General features: G+C 40.5%; 1 protein-coding gene and 1 long non-coding RNA gene across 3 annotated transcripts in view; one reads left to right on the top strand and one right to left on the bottom strand.

The window, feature by feature from the left end:
- The first annotated feature begins 1,054 nt into the window (after positions 1-1,054).
- Positions 1,055-17,288, top strand: LOC147140103 (bifunctional 3'-phosphoadenosine 5'-phosphosulfate synthase 2-like). The gene is made up of 12 exons (XM_086044686.1): positions 1,055-1,613; positions 5,948-6,062; positions 6,666-6,901; positions 8,319-8,457; positions 8,538-8,656; positions 10,059-10,172; positions 10,451-10,562; positions 10,965-11,170; positions 12,865-13,000; positions 13,758-14,026; positions 14,904-15,133; positions 16,238-17,288. The coding sequence occupies exons 1-12, from the start codon at positions 1,587-1,589 to the stop codon at positions 16,377-16,379; spliced, it is 1,845 nt and encodes a 614-aa protein (XP_085900812.1). The 5' UTR covers positions 1,055-1,586; the 3' UTR covers positions 16,380-17,288.
- LOC147140102 (uncharacterized) overlaps positions 7,566-19,949 on the bottom strand; it is a 13,501-nt gene continuing 1,117 nt past the window's right edge. The window contains exons 2-5 of one of the 2 annotated variants that reach the window (XR_015088597.1): positions 19,288-19,357; positions 14,893-15,150; positions 12,830-14,018; positions 7,566-10,600 (exon numbers count right to left, since the gene is read on the bottom strand). This is a non-coding gene — a long non-coding RNA (uncharacterized LOC147140102). Of the gene's footprint in view, positions 10,601-12,410; positions 12,472-12,829; positions 14,019-14,892; positions 15,151-19,287; positions 19,358-19,949 lie in introns of those variants that run through there. The other variant, XR_015088598.1, reaches the window with a different exon arrangement.

Below are 19,949 nucleotides of genomic sequence, written 5' to 3'. Positions count from 1 at the left end.
TCAATGGCGTTTTGCATTGTGACTATTAAGATGACTTTCTATTTTCTTAAGGCAAAGGTGTGGTTGTTTGAAATACAGTACACGTGATTCTCTACCATGTTTAGTTTAACAAAATTTCAACTGGGAGTGGCATTAAACAGCTCGAAGCCTTTTTTGGGGGGGGGGGTCGGAATTGTTCAATACAGTATTTGCAAAATTGCTGATAATCATGAGATTAATTTGATTTAGTTCAGTTTCCAGTTTTCAATTGAAACAAATAATTGGCCAAATGACGGCTTGAATTCCCTCGAAAATCCTGAAAATGAGAACACTCGTCGTATCTTAAGGCGCCACTGTAGTTAATGAAGAGTAAATATTACCGGTAAGTGCTCTTTTCCAAAACTGATACAAGCTAATATTGCAAGGATCCGTGTAGCCATGCCATTTGTGTGCAGACTCAAACTTTTTGTTGAACATACTCAGATTTAACCAAAGAATTGTTTAAACAAAATTAAAATGTTTAAATCATGGGTGCGAAAAAGATTTATTGCATATGGATAAAAGCTCTACAAATATTCAGGAAAAGCCCACTAATCTCATGTTTTAATTTGAAATCAGACGTACTGTAGCTGCCCTTTACTCAATCAACTGTCTTGATGGTCGATTCACTCACTTTAAGATATGTGTGACACAGATGGCTCCAATGAGATGTGTGCTACTGAAATGAGTGAACATTTGTATGAAGTGTTTACATATTTACGTAATTAGGCAGGGATGAAAGATCTCAGCAATGGACATGCGGGGCATTTATTATTCAGAGAGACTCAACAAATTGCTTTTGATGAAATAACCACAGTAGTAGTAGTATATTCTGTCATCAATCATCCAGTACAATCTATAATATGCACACAATACTGTACATATAGGTCCCTCATGTTTTAAAAGCATGTCTATAGTGGGTTTATGAGTGTCCTCTTGACATAAACCCACTTTAATTACAGGTTTACGCCGAGTGTGAACGACGTTGTAACTCAAAAAGTGGACAAACGTCATATTGTCACGCAGTAGAGTGCAACGTTAGCTAGCCGTGGATGCTAATAATAGTCAAGCTACCCAAGCTAGGTAAATGCATCGTCCACGGCGGCGAACTACTACAAATGTTCGTTTTAAAATTCCCCGGGGCGAGTTGACGTCCGTGACGAGACATAATAACATAGTATTGAACAAGGCGTAAGTAAGAAAGAAAAAAAAGTGCTGTACTCCAACTTCATGGACACCGTAATGCCCGGCAATGGTTCTGCCGGGTTCGAGGGGCTCCGCCAGCCCACTCGCGTCATTCCGCTCCGGCATTGGCCAACTAACTTGGGCTAAATTATGTGGATGCGGGCGGAGGAGGGAGGAGGAAGGCAGGCTGGAGGCTGGGCCAGCCAGCGGAATGCTACGTGTCTTGGAGGCCCTTTTTAAAGCCCCCCTCGTCGCCTTTGGTGACCGGAGCCAAAAAAAAAAAAGTTAACGACGACCGACTGCAGCTCCATCCCAGGCCCCGTGAGCAAAGCGCAGCGAGCCCGGTGTCCAGCAACCCATTGGCGGCGTCGCCCTCGTCGAAAATGTCCGGAGTGAAGAAGCCTCGTACGGTAAGCGCCAGAGCGAGTCACCCGCAAGTTGTCATCCAATTTGCCGAGGTTTGTCAAAACACATCGACTTGATTTTTAAGCGGTGGAACATCAAACTTTGGATTCTTAGCAGTACACCCACCGGACACTTCATTAGGTACACCTGCAGAAGCATACAAGATCCAAGACAAGAGCTGTCTGCATTTGATAATGATGAATTAAATCAAGTTGGATTAAAATAACAGTATGTTCGTTGTTGTTATAGTTGGCGATTAAAAACCTCTGTCTACTTGATGCAATGTTCTACACTGCTGACAAAAAACACAAAAATTAGCACATTATTAAATCACAATTGAGCCATAAAGCCAAATATATTAATTTGCAGCTCCTGTATTGGGTCTCATTACATTTGCCCAGTGTACCTAATGTGACTGTCAATGTAAATGTCAAATACCGTGTTCCCCCCAAAAAGTGTCCTTTACTTTGATTTAAGTGCATTAAAATCATAATTTATTAAACACCGTCATCCTCTGTACCATCGGGTGTGATGTTGAACTCCTATAGCGACTCTGAATGGGCTTGTTGTTGTTGCCATGAATTCATGTCAATATGCCCTATTCATAAGGTGGGATGAGAAAGAAGCCACTGTTGAACACACTCGGGCATCAGATGCAGCTCAAGCTAGAACACTATGGAAGGGACCACCAAAGATGAGTAGCGACAAAAGAAAATCTTAAAAATATTCATTTTTTGTTACATGATCAAGTACAAGGAGAGTAGGCAGGCATTAATGTAGGATGTTTCTCTACTAAAGAAGGGGATGATAAAATAATTTATAAATATCCTGTATGTTTAGAATTATTGTAGGTCTGCACGATATTGGAAAAACATGATATGGTTGTTGACTACAGTGATATCGATGTTATTGCGATATTTATCTACCTAAAGAAATGGCATTTTTCTTATCTAATGAAAGAAGTCCATTTTTTTCATTCGGCAAAATAAGCAAACTTCTGAGAGTTCTCTGAGAGTCAACGACAATTACGGCCATAGATTACCACACTGGACAGATTTATATGGAGTGTTAGCATTCTGTTGCAGGACTTAATTTTAACATGGCCACAGAAGTATCAAGGTTTTGGGGTTACGAATTGTACCACACTTTGGGGTTTTCAATTTTCATTTGATTGTTTTATATGGTCTTTAATTTTTTGAATTGTTATCACATTCAGCAATTTTAATTAGTCAAGCAGACATTCCGATACAGTATATTAATAAAGTTTTTTTTTTTTTTTAATTAAAGTCCAATAGTGTCACATGAGCATCGTGATTAGGACCCATATGCAGACATGACACGGAAGTTGAAGAGTAAAAAGTCTTTATCAACGAAAATACAAAAGTAACTAGAGAATGCAATTTCTGGAGAAATTGCGTGTGAAGGCGAAGGAAGCTGAAAAGAAACTGTAGAATGCTTTGGAATGAAGTTGAATAAAGTGGAATAAAGTTGAATGATACTGAATGAATTTGAATGATACTGAATGAAGTTGAATAAAGTGGAATGAAGTTGAATGACCTCGATGAAAAACTGTGGAATGCATTGAAATGATACTGAATGAAGTTGAATGACGTCATATTATAGAGAATAGTCTGGAATGAGGAGGACATAAAAAATCAGAAGGGAAAGACTTCTGGTTCATTTCTGGGTCATGTGGGTCACTTCCGGTTCATTTCCGGGCCATTTGGGCCACTTCTGGTCCATTTGCGGGCCATTTGGGTCAGTTCCGGTCCATTTCCGGGTCATTTGGGTCACTTCCTGTTGATTTTGGGTCCGCCCCCAAGATGGCCGCTGCATTGGGGAGACCTCGGGGTGAGTATCCCCAGTCGAGCTAATGTCCCTGTCCAAGATGGCCGCCGCACTGGGGAGACCTCGGGGTGAGTATCCCCAGTTTAGCTAATGTCCCTGCCCAAGATGGCCGCCGCAATTGGGATACCTCGGGGTGAGTATCCCCAGTCTAGCTTAATGTCCCTGTCCAAGATGGCCGCCGCACTGGGGAGACCAAGGGGCAATAACACTGGTCCACTGGAAATGAATGGTGAATACTTGAATTTTTGTGGATTTTTTGATTGTGAATGAGTTTAATGTTTGGAAAGTAGGAATTTTGGGGGTGTTGAAAAGTTGAATGTGAGCTGAATGAGTTGAATGACTTGAATTTGTGGAAATTGGAATGGTGTAGATATGAAAAGTTGAATGTGCCAATGGAAATGAATGGTGAATAGTTGAATTTTTGTGGGTATTTTCATGGGTGAATAAGTTGAATTTTTGGGAAGTAGGAAATGTGGGTGTGTTGAAAAGCTTTACCAATGTGAGTTGAATGAGTTGAATCTTATGAATTCGAAATTGGAATGGTGGAAATGGGAAATGTTGAATATGCCATTGGAAATGAATGGGTTTTTTTGGGGGTGAAAAACTGGAAATTTGGGGGAAACCGTACATTCTTTGAATGAAAGAAAAAGGACCACTGGAAGCTGTGAATTTTTGGAATACATTGAAGTTGGAATGGCGAGAATCCGTTGTAAAATGTGGAAATAGAAGAACGCCAAAAAAGTGCGAGGAATAAAATAGAAGAAGAAGAAAGGTGAATGGTGTAGAATAACATATGTATGAAGGCGATTTAGAGAGATCAGAACTGGAGGAAATCTGCCTGGGAGAGAGCTTGCATCCTCACTCGAAGAAGGTTTGACGTACTGACGACAATGTGTCACTGAGTTACTCAAGCTTATAAACAGACAAGACATCAAGCCGATTATGACATAAAACTCTAATGAAGTGTACAAGTGGTCAGCAGTCTATGAGTTGCTGGCGAACACTAAAGAATCGCTTAACTATGCTATTTCGATAAACAAAATGTCAATGACAAAAAAAATTCTTTTGAGAAAAAAAAAGGAAGACGTGTTTTTTTCTGGACTGGAATTACAATTATCCTTCCAAGTTTATTCGATCGACGCTTTTTGTCAAGAGCACACCGGAAGCAAGAGTTCACTTCTGTATACCTCAACTGGAAGATAAAATGATGCTTTCAAGGTTCAGTCACTCTAACAGTCTGATTAGGTGATGGAACTACAGAGCACCTTGAGAAGCTACAATAAAACACCACTGTCAAAGGTTCAGTACAATAGTTGCACGTTTACAGGATCCAGGAAGGTGGAGGTAAGAGTGGATCCAAGAGGGCGACATGTGAACCCGACTTTTGCCACATCGTCTCTGGCCTTGCAGGCAGCACACTGGACACATTGTACAGTCCGTCTACCCACCTCCACCACCATTCCTTCCATGCCTCTCACCCTCACTACCTCCCCTCAGCAAGTCAATACAGCCCCTTTCATAAAACATCCTGGTCCATGTAGGCACTTGGGACCTGAGCGTGCTACTTTGACTCACTCTGTCAAAGAAAAAAAGTGTTTGGTCTTTTTTTTTTTTTTTTTTCAAAGCCGCTGGAGAGTGGAAAAGGGGTTGGAATATTACAGCCATTTAACGCAGCAGCATTGGGATGGGGAGAAGGCAAAAGCAAAGTATCAATTTGACTATGATGAATTTGTGACTGGATATCCAAGAGTGGAAGATATGACATGAGTCGAGAGTGAACCGCTTCAAATGAGCTACCGTGAAAGACTTTGATTGATTGTTTTCCGCAAAGGATTGGAGAGGAACGAATCCTTTCCATCATGTCTTGGGAATGACATGTTTGAGTCACATCCCTTCTCTTAAAAAAAAAAAAAAAAAAAAAAAAAAAAAAATGAAATGATGCAACAGCTAAGTGCAGTTACTCCAGTGCCAAACATTAAGGAGTGCCTGGGGATAAATCAACTAATGAAATTATGAAAACAAAATAAAACCTCAGATGAACTTTTCAAAAATATCCCAAAACATTAAAAAGTCGAGCTACACCTACATTATGTTTCATTTAATGGTATTTGCTCCGTTGTATTTTAATGGCTTGCTACTGTATGTACTGCCCTGCTGTGTACACTGGAGAAACCAAAGATACCCTTAGGGACAATGGCGTCCATCACTCAATGTAAAACCACATGTTATACAAACAGAATTATGACAATGTAAAGAGGGTGGAGTAGGATATAATAGTTTGCATAGTCATCTTTGGTCTTCACATTCGTCTGCTTGTGTGTCAACTGTCAATGTCATCGCATCGAATAACTGAGCTTTTTCGACTCAAGGTTAGATTTGATCAAATTATCAAGATACATAAGATACCGCAGTCAAATTGCACAATTATGTCTTTAGCAAGTAGTAAACAGCCCGAGTTGAAGCTTCTGGCTTTTGTCGTCTTCTGTTACAGAACCTCAACAGGTCTACGAATGTGGTCTACCAGGCCCACCATGTCAGTCGCAGCAAGAGGGGGCAGGTTGTGGGCACCAGGGGAGGGTTCAGAGGGTGCACCATCTGGCTCACAGGTAAATCACATCATGTAATTTTTTGTTTTGTTTTTAAATAACAGTTGTAAACAATGACATGCTGGTTGATGACAATAGCTTGTTGTGTTTGGGGTAGCACCGCCAGATATAAATGTTTTTTTTTTTTTTACTGGGAGACAAATCTCCATCATTGGGTTTGTGGAAGACATTTTCCCTCATGAATGTACAAAATGTTTTGTTGCATTCTCTTTGAAGTAATTTAGCAAAGCAGAATATCCAGCCGCGCAAATTTGTATCTGACTTACCTGTATCAACTGTAAATTACAGTCAGCGTTTCAACTTGGAATTAATTTCCCTCGCGTAACAGGCGAGGAGGTGGGGAGGAAAGTGAAGCGGCAGTAAAACAGGCTAAAATCCAGATGGGGCAAGAGATGAATTGCATACTAGTTGTGGTTTAACCAAATACCAAAGTCAAGATTTTAACATTTCTACAGACGTAGCTGCGCTGAGTCCCGTAAATACTGCATTTCAGAGTACTGGAGCCCGAAAAGAGAATGTTCTAGAACCTGCTAACTTCTTTGTAGCAAACAAAGGTTGAAGGACTAGGAACTTTTATTTGACATTGTTTCTTTCTCCTACCAGGTTTGTCTGGGGCTGGAAAAACTACCATCAGTTTTGCCCTGGAAGAGTTCCTGGTATCCCACGCCATCCCTTGCTACTCCCTGGACGGCGACAACATCCGTCACGGCCTGAACAAGAATTTGGGCTTCTCAGCCGTGGACCGCGAGGAGAACATCCGTCGCATCGCTGAGGTGGCCCGTCTGTTTGCCGACGCGGGACTTGTTTGCATCACCAGTTTCATCTCGCCCTTTACCAAGGTCAGAATATAATCCGTCATGCGAGGGGTCAACTTGAACAAATAAACGCCTCACCTCAAATAGATACCGTGTTTTTTTTGCCGTCACTTATAAGAAATGAAAATACATAATTCTTGGTAAATGTGTAATTTTGGGAAAAAATGAACTGACATTGGATAATTACCCACCCTGTCCAGTTTAAAAACGACATGAACATTATTCAACGTTATTACCAAAATGCAATTGTCCAAATAAAGGCCTGGTAGTCTCGGCAGCTCAGTATTTAATGCTCCTAATAACTGTTGGTCACATCAAACACAATTCCCATGAATATTTTTTTTCCTGCTGTAATTGTGGCCCACATGACTAAGTAAACACACCACACCTTAAATACACTGCTTTCCAAATTATTTTGCAAAAGTTTTTTTTGTTTTTAATTTTCCTATGTAACTGATGAGAATGACTTTCATCTGAAGTTTTATTTCACCAGAGTGTCATTTTAATGTTTTTGAACAAGACATCCAATATTAACAGCATTTAAAAAAAAAAAAATAAAATACGCAAAACAGAGTTTCAAAAACACTTTACACATGGCAAAGAACTAAGAATAGTCATTTATTGTGTTTGAGTTTTTTATTTTGGAACAAAAATACTGGTGTCATTGGAAGCTCTGTTCCTAAACATTCGAATTATATTGTAACTTTTGATGACTTGAAAATTACGCTGACTGTCGTTTGCGTATACTACTTCGGAAAATCGCAGAAAAATATCAATCAAACTCAGTGTTTTTTTTCCCTCAAGGCTTTAACAAATCCCCTTTACCGTGACGTCCGAGTCCATCACGTGTCTCTGTCTCAACGCGCTCCGGAACAGAGGTGGTATCTGTAAAGCTGACATTCACGGTGGTTTAAAGAGAGCATTCTGGAGCTAAAGCTACTAAACGAATAAGAACTAGCTATCGGCACACTCTTAAGTCATTCAAAGAAGGCTGTAATACAATATTGAATATTCAGCGCTGGGCATTCCGTCACTGACGGACGCCCGTTTTGCTGACGAATGACGGGGAACATTTCAAAATGACGGACTAAGCACTGACAGAAGTGGATTTTTGTCCGTCAGAGTAATCGTCACTGACACTGACAGACGGCCGTCCGTTTTCATGAGTTTTTTTGGAGAGAGTGGGGGGGGGGGGCGGATTGACGGACTGACGAATGACGGACCAGCAAAATTGAGTAAAACGCCCACCTCTGTGAATATTACTTATTTGCATAATTTATTGTTATTAAAAAATCATTTGGCCAAATCATATTGACACCTGTTATTCGCTGTAGCTGAATAGATAAATGTCCGTGCCACTAAATGAGCAAATCCGGTATATTATAGACTCATATTTATTTTTTTTATTTTTATTTTTTTTGTGTCATTATCATCCCCATAGGATCGTAACGAGGCCAGGAAAATCCACGCAAACGCCGGGCTACCATTTTTCGAGGTGTTTATCCACGCCCCCTTGGAGGTGTGTGAGAGCAGAGATGTAAAAGGGCTCTACAAGAAGGCTCGGGCTGGCGAGATTAAAGGTTCTGTTTCGCGATGTTGAACTACTTGGGACTGCCTCCGGTGTGGTAACAGAATTTGTTTTACACTATTTCATCGGCAGGCTTCACAGGGATCGACTCCGACTACGAGCGCCCCGAGGCGCCGGAGTTGCTGCTGAAAACCGGAGAGCTTTCAGTGAATGAGTGCCTGGAACAAGTGCTGGAGATGCTCCGCGAGCAGGTGGGTGTGACAAGTATTCGCGCTGTGTTGTTTGCCATGATAGATCTTACAAGGATTGATCTCTTTTCGCCTGTTTGACTTGGGAATGGAACAGTCGTAACGCAACGGGTTGACAAATATGCACAAGGTTGAATTTGAGTCACGTAAAACTGAGTGTGCAAATATCCTGCATCCGACCGCGATAAACGCACGTCGCGATAAAGACTAAGCGACATACAAATGGAGGCATTGCTAAATAAGTACTCAGGACTACATCGGCCGGCGTGCGTCACAGGACGGTTTCCAAGAAGTTGTTGCCACATGTCTGATGTGGCTTTGTGGCTAGCTGTGAATTATACATCATCGCTGTAAATCATGTGATTGTATCAGTGTGGGGAAATGTCTTTCTCTTTGAAAATTCAAGTTGAAGCCATGAAAAAGAAAAGTAGCCTTTGTAAGTTGGTTGTGATGTTTTTGTTTTGCTTTTGTTGTCGACCAGCCGGGCATTTGAATTACCAAGCATAACTTAAATCAAATTCAAATCGACCTCGCAATGTATTAGAACGCAATTTTCAAACTGCAAAGGCTGCAACCTCCTCTGTGTGATTATTTTTTTTATATACCTTATATACCTATATTTAATTAATTAAATTAAAGTTGGTTAAATTGTTTCATGGTGCAAAACAAAAAAAAAAAAAGATCAGTGAGAGAGACCCCTGCTGGTCACTTGAAGCATGATGTTTTTACGTTATATTTTATCAGGGTGTGGCAAAAAGAACACAAATTATGGTGCATTCATTGTCCTAATATTTATATTTCTCACAAAATTTGGGGGATTTTTGTCTTTTGGGCATGAACCTAAAATGCTGATATTAGTTTGACCTTCTCTAACAAGAAGCTGAACAGAAAAATAAACAACAAGTATAAAATAGGTGACAGTTTCCAAGGAGGTCCACTTCTGTGCCTTTCAGTGACTCTTACAGTCACTCTATCTCTCTTGCAACCTGATGTTGGTCTCAAAATGTGAACGTTGTGATGAAAAGGACTGTTGAAAATGATAATGGTCAATTCATGGCTCTAACACTTTTGCCGCTCAGCTGCTAGTTAGACAAGGTCAAATTAAGTCCACCTATAAAGGTTGACAAAAAAAGGCATTTTAGGTTAAACCTCAAAGCGGCTCTCAGGCTACTTTAAAAATAAGACCAGGGGACTGGTTCTGTCGGCAGCCTGAGTAGCCATGGCGATGAACTCTGCTCCAAAGAGAGCTCTCCGAATGGATGTTTTTTTTTTTTTTGTTTGTTTTTTTTTTTCAAAACGAAATGTTTACTGTGTTGCGTTTTGAAAGGAAAATATGATCACACCATGCCATTCAATACCTCACTAACATGCTCTATCTAACATTTATTCCTGTTTTGTTGTGTAGAACATTGTGCCGGGGGAGATCATGGAAGAGGTCAACGAACTATTTATTCCCGAGAACAGGCTGAATCTCGCCGTGGCTGATGCAAGCACGCTGCCCACCATAAGCATCACCAAGGTAACTCAATTATGCTTCACCATGAATATTTCTTTTAGCTGAATAATTTTTCTTGTGATTGCCTTCAACTCAATATTATTCGATACAACGGGGTATTACAAGCAAATGTTTTTTGTTGAAAAGAATAAAGTACAATAGCTGTCCACTAGACTATCAACAAAAAGATGATAATGAAACGCTGGGGCAATTATGTAATAGTGTGATGAGTATGAGTTTACATTTATGTGATCTCAACTTTATCATGTTTTTTTTTTTTTTTTTTTAATCTTTGATGACAGCTGGACTTGCAGTGGGTGCAGGTCTTGGCCGAGGGCTGGGCAAGTCCTCTAAAGGGTTTCATGAGAGAGCGAGAGTTCCTTCAGGTCTTGCACTTTGGCTGCCTCTTGGACGGTGAGTGTCAACACTGTCATGTCCTCTCTAGTCGTATCCTGCAGCGACATTACCGGTGGAAAAATGTTGCAATATCCATCTGAAAGAGGGGAGTCAACCCACAAATGTTCTTTACAATAATATATTCTATGCGCCTCCACTAGTCAAAACACGGCATTCTGATTCATATTGCGTAATCCGCCCATTTTTGTCCATCTCAGGGGACGGCCATTTTGCCTCTCGCTCTCAACTGAAAATGACATCACAGTCACTCGGGGCTTTTTCCACTGCTTCCTTCCACCACTCTGTGATATTTCTACACACTAAATATCAAGGATATTGAATCGATTCTTAACCAATTATCGCCATCCAGAACACACGAACCAGAAGCGATTGAGATCACTTTTTCTGCTTCCATCTCAGGCGGCGCCATCAACATGTCCGTCCCCATCGTCCTGCCAGTGAGCACTGAGACCAAGCAGGAGCTGGACGGCTGTGCGGCCATCGCGCTGGAGTACGGAGGCTCCCGTGTGGCCATTTTGCGGAACCCGGAGTTCTATGAACACCGCAAGGAGGAACGCTGTGCGCGACAGTGGGGAACCACGTGTCCACAACACCCTTACATCAAGGTGTCTTCTCTCCAGAGATAATTTACATTTACCGTACATACACAGTACCAACTTGTACCACAATTCCACATTTTCCATGAAAAAAAACCCAAATCTCATTGAAATTTAACCCATGCATGTACTTCCATATTTCACAACATATTCAACCCAGTCAGACTATTCCAACTTCATCCTCATTCTTCAGCTCAGTCAAGACTTCCGAAGCTTGACCTTCCCTAAATTACGTTCCTCATTTCCCATGACGACAGTCCCAATTTAATGCGGACATTTTACATACTGTAATTACTTCCTCCTTCTACATTTCTTGACTAATTCAAACCATTCCAACTTCCAAGTGTTCAACATCAACAAAATGTTCATATTATCACAAAAATATTCACGTTAGGTGATATTTACATAGTTAGTGTCTCCTTCCACCATTTCTTGGCTGCTTCATTAGTCGTACTTACAGGCGGGTCCGCGTATCTCAAATTTGTACTTCGGTTTGAATGTGCAGTGTTTTTCAAACTTTTTTGAGTCAAGGCACATTTATTTCATTGAAAAAATCCCGCGGCTCACCAGCAGCTGAAATTGTGAAAAAAAAAAAAAAAGTTATTTTAAGATAAGTGTTGTATTGTTTATGCAAGCATTTTTTAACATTGAAGAATGACGTAATATTATAACGCCTTGAATAGGAATTAAATAAAAATAAAGACAAAAGTATTTTATAATGTTTCATATTGATACTTACTCAGTGTGAAACATGGTCCTGTTTGGATAAACATGCGTCGCTAATTCGCTTGTCTCTAAACGAAGACAATTGGCTACCTGCTGCTGCCACCTGCTGGTATGAAAGAGTACTACAATGTAGTCAAGAGATGATTACGCTGCCAGGCGCTGGACCGCACAGGCACACAAATTAGATCATTTCCCACGGCACGCTTGACAATATGTGTGCCGCGGCACACGGTTTGAAAAACACTGCGAATGTGGAACGAGGCTATCAACAGTACCCATGTTGATGCAGTAATCTTAAAGTCCTGCACCAAAATGATTTTTTCCTCATTATTTTTCCGGATTTTATTGCTAATATTTGACATATCCAAGATTCAAATCACTCTCAAAGCCTCATATCCCTGCTATTTATTATATAAAATATTTACATTCAGTTGCTTGTGGGTTCTTTTGTATTAAAGAGGAAGTCAACCCAAATTTGTTATCTCAGCTTCAAAAACAAAAAGGTGAGCCGTGAATGGTCGTTACCTGAGCCCTGAGCAACTGTGATGTCATTTTCAGTCGACAAGTGGTAAAATGGCCGCCCCCTGCGATGGACATAAAAGGGTGGATTTTGCTGCTTGATTCATACTCCATAAACGCAATATTAATCAGAATATTATGCTTCGACTGGTGAAGGCTCATAGAACATATTATTGTAAAGTAAAATGACATAGAACATATTATTGTAAAGAAAAATGAAAGAATTTAAACATTAAACTGGCATTTTTTTAAATGCTCCAAATGATTGAGTTTTAATAAAAAGTGGATGAGGTGGCTCAAGCAAAAAAAAAAAAAAAAAAAAAAATGAAACAAATATTGACATAGAGGATGTTGATTTATGATTTGTGTTTGTGTGTGTACACAAATGGACGTAAATTAGAGGCGGGCCCGAGGGTTACTTACAGCAAAGTGACACACTGGATCCAACTTGTTTGCAGATGGTTATGGAGGGAGGTGACTGGCTGGCCGGTGGTGACCTGGAGCTACTCGAACCCATCAAATGGAACGACGGCCTGGACCAGTACCGCTTTACTCCGCGCGAGCTCAAGCAGAAGTTCAAAGACATGAAAGCAGGTCCAAATTACAACATACGTCTTGTTGTCACCCAACAAGCCAACTTGGAGGCATTTTAGAATGTGCCATTTTGTCTTTCAGAAGAACATAGCAAAGGAGCAGATGAGAATAGGACTTGGTAAATTGAGAGCATGGTGGTGTTTTTGTGCTATCTAGTGATCAGCAGTTGTCACTCACTTTTGACTGTGTAAGATGTTTGTGGTGCAAGCATGATTGGTAAAAGTCAAATCCACGCACGAGCACATTATAGAAAGCCATTTCAGAAGTTAATACATCTTCAAATTAGATATCATTATGAAAAGTGGTTTGAGCATTTACGCAATATTATTGATTTCCATCTTAAGGTCCATGTACTAGTAGGCTACATTCTGTTTTGTAGTAAAAAAAAAAAAATTCCACTACTAATACCAATTTTGACCTACTTGTCTGCAATTAAACCTTACTAGCAATTTACTGTGCTGCACTAGTAAAATTTCTAGGCCCAACTAGTAGACATATGTCATGCATTAGTAGCCCCCTGGAACCTACTAGTGGCACCAAAATGCCCGCTACTAGCATGCTAGTATAGTTCTGCTAGTATGCCAAACTTGTCCTGCTAGCATGCAGAAATGTCATACATGAGTGGAAATCATTGTACTAGTGTACACTCGTCGTTCTACTAGTGCACTTTTACATAGTGCATGGACCTTAAGATGGATTTCGAGGATCGCAAATAAACCGCTCTTGACGGCATCATCTGTGTTTTGTCTTCCCTCAGACGCCGTATTTGCGTTTCAGCTGCGCAACCCGGTCCACAACGGCCACGCTCTGCTGATGCAGGACACCAAGCGGCGTCTGCTGGAGCGCGGCTACAAAAACCCCGTCCTCCTGCTGCACCCTCTCGGCGGCTGGACCAAAGATGACGACGTGCCCCTGCCCTGGCGCATGAAGCAGCACGCCGCCGTTTTGGAGGATGGCATCCTGGACCCGGCCAGCACCGTTGTGGCCATCTTCCCCTCGCCCATGATGTACGCCGGACCTACTGAGGCAAGGAATTGTCAACTTGCCCAGTACTCACACTCTGCGCTTACGTTGAGATATTTGTGTAAAAAAACGATTCTGGTAAAAGTAGACAGTGATTTAACTTTTGTCTAGCGGTAAAACATACAGGAAAAATAAACGTTTTCCTGTCAATTTTGATAACTTTTGATAACTAAGGGCACAACGGAAAAATATCAGAAACTTCTCAGTACACAAAAATAGTATCACTCTTTTATTGACATTCGCAGTGCTTGGACTGAGACGTTAGAAGTCATTAGGTTTGTATTGTACAACCGTTTGATCAACTGATTTTATTGATGATGATTTAACATTATCTGTTTTTTTTTTGTTTTTTTGCAACTTCTGCTACTCCAAGTTGAAGTTAGTCGCAGCTGACTTGCAGTCCTCACACCAACAACATGGCTGCGAACAGAGAGGAGCTGGTTTACAAAAGCAGTTGGTGTTGTCTGGGGCTTGGAAAACAAGTTGACTCATTTGGATAAGTCGCCCACAAAAATATGTCAACACCAAAAAAAAAAAAAAAAAAGGTTCACGGGCACCATGTTGCAGAATCCACACAGAAAATTAAAACGGCAGTGTGCTGTAGTCAAAGTACTCATGACCGTTTCACAGTCTGTTAGCACCCTCTAGTGTTGGTGGGTGAAAATCCATCCGATTATTCGATGGAATAAAAACCGATTCTAAAAACATTCAATAGTGACGTCGTAACTTAGCAACTTTTCCAACCCCGTGGTGTATAGAAAGGGACTTCTATTAGCAAAGGTGGAAAAATCAATCAAAATTGGATTTTGTCAGAAAACATCAATGCCATATCGCCCATCCCTACTCTGTAAACGTGACAGGATACTCACGTTTCCATTAGGTGCAGTGGCACTGCAGGGCCCGCATGATCGCAGGAGCCAACTTCTACATCGTCGGCCGGGACCCCGCCGGGATGCCCCACCCGGAGACCAAGAAGGACCTTTACGAAGCCACGCACGGCGGCAAGGTGCTCACCATGGCGCCGGGCCTCACCTCGGTGGAGATCATCCCCTTCAGGGTGGCTGCCTACAACAAGTCCAAGAAGGCCATGGACTTTTTCGACCCAGAGCGGTGAGCCGAGAAATGACCTGTCGAGTATGGAAAGCCGTCTAATTATCCGGATTGAGGTCCATGTACTAGCGCACGACAACTTTGGCATACTGGTTGGATAACTACATGTTACCAGTGATGCCAAGTTGTGGACTACTGTAGTTGTCAACTGCGTGCCACTTGTACTACCGGTGACTAGGCGTTGCACAGCTTCAGATTTTTTTAAATCGACGCAAACGTGAGTTGTCATCGACTAGTCAATCATTATGTTATTGTTATTTTTAAGTAAAGGACTAAAGAAAAAAAAAAAAAAAACAGGAGGAAGGAATGCCAAAGACAGTCAGGTAACTTTTACACAACATGGCCAAACAGGAAATCCTGTCCTAGTCGATATCGCACTCTTATACCGTTGTTGAGTACTTAAATCGACTAGTCCCTGACCAGTAACATTAAAAAAAATATACTAGTTGATATCTAGCACGATACCGGCCGTACTAGTAGTTTAACGCTTCATTTCGTAGTGTTTCTCTTGTCTGCATTAATTCGAGTATGTGGATGGTTGTTTTTTTTTTGTCCAATCAGATTTCAGCCTCCATGTTCTGTCATGTTTATTTTCATTCTGGAATACATAAACAATTAGTAAAGTTTAACACATCATTAGCAATCTAATACATTTTATAATCAGCATCTCTGGTGAGTATGATGTATTTCATGAAAGTTTTTTTTTTTTTTTTTTGTGATGTTACAGCCAAATATTGTGAGCGGCTTCAGATGATGTACTTTACATGTATGTTGTTTTATTGTGTTTTTGTAGTTTGGTATGTATGCACTGTATGGCCAACCCTGTGGCTATAACGTTGTATATACTATTATGTCCTGTTGACTCGAGCTTGTTCTTATTTTCTTTCGTGGACCGAACTGTATATGCGTCCTCAATTTCAGCCATTGTTTCTCTTAGCCCGCAAGCTGACACACGATCCGTGTATAGATCGACTTTGCTTATGTACCACTTGTTGTTTTTGCAGACGTACTCCTACTTATAACTGCCATATCTCCTCTCCAATCTCGCCGTAACCTGACCTTGCCGCTCTACCCCACCCCCCTCCGTGTTTCTCTTCCTGTTAGTCACGCCGACTTTGAGTTCATCTCCGGAACCAAGATGAGAAACTTGGCACGCAGCGGACAGAACCCACCGGACGGCTTCATGGCCCCCAAGGCCTGGAAGGTGCTGGTGGACTACTACAGCTTGCTGCAAAAGGACCAGTAAACCAGCACGATGCTGCTCTAACTACTGCAAGACAATGACGGTTATTCTCAGAAGGTGTACTGAATTTTTAGGGCCAGTATAGGAAGTAAAGAGGCAACTCACGTGGGTGTCGGGGAACTCTTTGCCAAATCAAAGTACTTTTTAAATAACTGATGTGCATTCCTTTTAAAGGTGTCCGATTTATCATTCCATTGTGCAATTGCACTCCCTTGCCAATTTAGTAGGCTGGAGCCCAACTCTTTCAAGATAAAATATTTGGAACTGGTTCAGTACACGTGGGTGATTAATTTAGTCCACCTAATAAAGTGGCAAGTGGTCATGAATGCACATGCTATGTATTTTTATACAGAAGTAGTAACATAAGACTCTAATCTATTTTTAACATTGAGCCCGACGATATTTCATGTACTATCTGAAGGATACATGGGGAAACTTCATGCAACACATTTTAAGACTTCTGTTTATTTCTTTTAATTGAACGAAATATCACTACCTAAAGTGCCTATAGTTTATATTACATTAGCGCGAATGTCTCCTGTCTCAGCACAGCGTACGTACAACTTGAAAGTGCCTTTTCACAATGATGTCACATGTACTTCCCGGAGGCAGTCTTGCAATCTTTTCTGTACTACTGCTACTCGATATCTAGAAGTGCAACACCAAAATACAACAGATCTGTGTCATTGTTTGCCATTTAAGTCAGCGGTAGTCACTCACTTCTCTGCTACCCGGAAGTGCCCGGTCACCTATTGTTTACAAACATTATGAAAAGGTCTACCATGGTACAAAAGAATGTCTTTGGGGATGTATGTGTTGCTGTAAAAGTGGGCATTCAAACGCTTGCAATATGAGGGGGAGGAAGACGAGAATGTAAAATGCAGTAATAATAAACCTATTTGTTATTATGGATCATTCTTTCATACACATTCTATTGTGCTTTTTTAACATAAAGAGTACCCGGAGTTCAATGTTGGTATCAGACGTGAGTTGGATTTCACTGCTGAAAAAAGTCGAAGCACAACGCCGCCCTCTGTTGGCCAAAACTGCTACGGGCACAACTAAAAATGATGGTAACTGGCTCCAGGGGGTCCTCGCTTTACGACGTGGTTACGAACAGCGCGTGGCGAAAGAAAAGGTCACACGATAAATAAGGCACTGTTAATGGTATGATGTGTTGTTGTTTTTTTCTAATCCAAATATTTACTGTAAGTATGACTAGTGATAGACCACGTCGCGTTGCTACTTACGTACGATTCTGAACGAGGACCTCCTGAACTGTTTTTAGGGCAGTCGGTGGTCCGTTAAAAATATTCAAAAGGAATTTAAGATGTTTCTCTATTGGAGGTAGAATAGTGATTAGTGGTGAGATCATCTGCCTCACAGTTCTGAGGTTCTGGGTTCGAATCTCAACTCAGCCTCTCAGCCACTCGTGTAGAGTTTGCGTGTTATCATTTTAAAGTGCTTACTTGTAAACAGCACAACCTCGCTGTTTAGTGTTTTATAGTATGTTGTTTTTTAGTAAAAATACAGTAAATAGTAAGAAAAGTTCTAAATAAATAATAATAAAATTCGCATGCCACGCTATCCTAATGTTTGAATTTTTTTTAAAACAATCTGCTGTGTGCTTCTTTAATTTATACTACCGTAACACCTGACTTTTCTCTCTTGGGATCATTAAAAGATTATTTTATATGAAACAAAATTTTTAATATATATTTTTTTGAATGTCACTAATACTTATAATTTTTTGCTATTCCACCAATAACATGGAGTTGACATTTATACTGCTTCACATTACGTTGACCTATAGCAGTGATTCACAAAGTCCTCCCTCTTGTGGTATGCGAAAGACGCGCAGCCTAATTACCATTCAGTTGTATTTAACTTTTAATTTCAGCATTTGTTTTAACAAATATATTATGACGCAATTTTATTGAAAATTTATGTGCAATTTTAATGAAATCATTATTTAATACAGATTTTTTTTCTTCCTATATTTAATCGCAAATGTTTCCAACTGCATAATGTTACAGTGACCAGCAATAATACTAAAAATACTGTTCATGATTAAAACCTCTGTTTCAAGCTAAGTATTTCCTTTAGTGGAAAAAGTTTGGACATCCCTATTCTACGGCAATTATGCTTCCTCAGCCATCCTGACATCCTAATAGGTTAAAGAGCTACTTTCAAGTGATACTTAGGAGGTGTTTGGATACATTTGTATGACTGACGATTAATTGAGCCAGTCATTAAGCCTCGTGCCGGGCTTAAAGCGGGATGAGCATTCTCCTGATGAGCACAACCATCTTCTCCTGCAAGAAGCAGATTTTTAATTAGCCTTACATGGGATCAGATCATTTAATCTGTGATGTTCCAGGTAACCCAATTTTCAAATCTGCTGAGCGGCACTGCCTGGGACTTAATAAAATCTCCCAACTACGACGCAGCCGACATGTCGTGTTACAAAGGAACGACAAGGACAGCTGTTGGAGTAAATCTCTCCGCATGTGGCGCACACTTCCTGGGGGTGGGATTCTGGAGTGTGTAACCTAATTCAATCCACATTCACGTTGTTCGACATGGATGCTGGTGATCACAATGACTCTTAAATAAGCCATAATGACACTTAAAACATTTTTGTGTGTATTGGGATGCTTTCATTGTTCCAGATGCAATCTGTGTCCAGATGTGCTTAATCACTGGACTGCAGTGATTATGGAATCTACATGCGTTTCTGATTGAACATCATCAAATACTTCTTCGGTTCAATTGAGGATGGGAAATGTGAGCATTCGATACGGCCCGCTATGAAGTTCTTCGGAGGAGTGAACGCTTTATGGAACGGATAAGTGGACACTGAACAGAAATGGTGCAGCAACACGTAGACAGACAAAACAAAAATACTCACAGACTTATAGAGGCGCTGTAATCATCTTTACTTTCATAAATTGGATCTTAGTCGATATCATCTTGTTTGCCTGAAAGAAAAGAAGCAAATGAGAACCAGCGTGGGCTAACTCCATGTTGTCAATTTGCAGGAGCGTGATTATGTCCTCATACTAAAAGCCTGCACAATTATATCTGCATGAAATTAGGGTTACAGAAATAATCACGTTTGAAACCAAATTAAATAATTTGAACAATGACAATGCAAATTATTGTTACATGCGTGTCTGTAGAATCATTGTTACGTATCTATGTATCTAGCAATGACCCTTTTCCCTGCAAATGGAAAATGCACTCCAGTGAGATAGTTCTCACATACATTTTCAGTTTTAAAAAAAACTTTATTACACTATAATTTAATAGTAGAACTTTTTGGTGTGTCAGGGGGTCTCGGCAATGTATGGCTACATGTGGCCCGCTCTGAAATAAATGTATTTATTCATCCTTTATGCATTCATTGCTCTCAATGAATAATTTGTTTTTTGATTTATTGTCAATCCCCGCTGATTTTGGTTAAGAGTTGGGATACACGTACCCTGGATTGGTTGGCAGCTAATTGGTCTATCTCTGTTTTTGACATTTTTAAAGTAAGTGGAGGGATGAAATGAGGAAAGGCATATCTTT

The sequence above is a fragment of the Filicampus tigris genome, chromosome 11 (genome assembly GCF_054856515.1).
Source record: "Filicampus tigris isolate MCC_2025a chromosome 11, RoL_Ftig_1.0, whole genome shotgun sequence".
Taxonomy (NCBI): domain Eukaryota; kingdom Metazoa; phylum Chordata; class Actinopteri; order Syngnathiformes; family Syngnathidae; genus Filicampus; species Filicampus tigris.
This window is presented reverse-complemented; position numbering and strand designations above follow the sequence as displayed.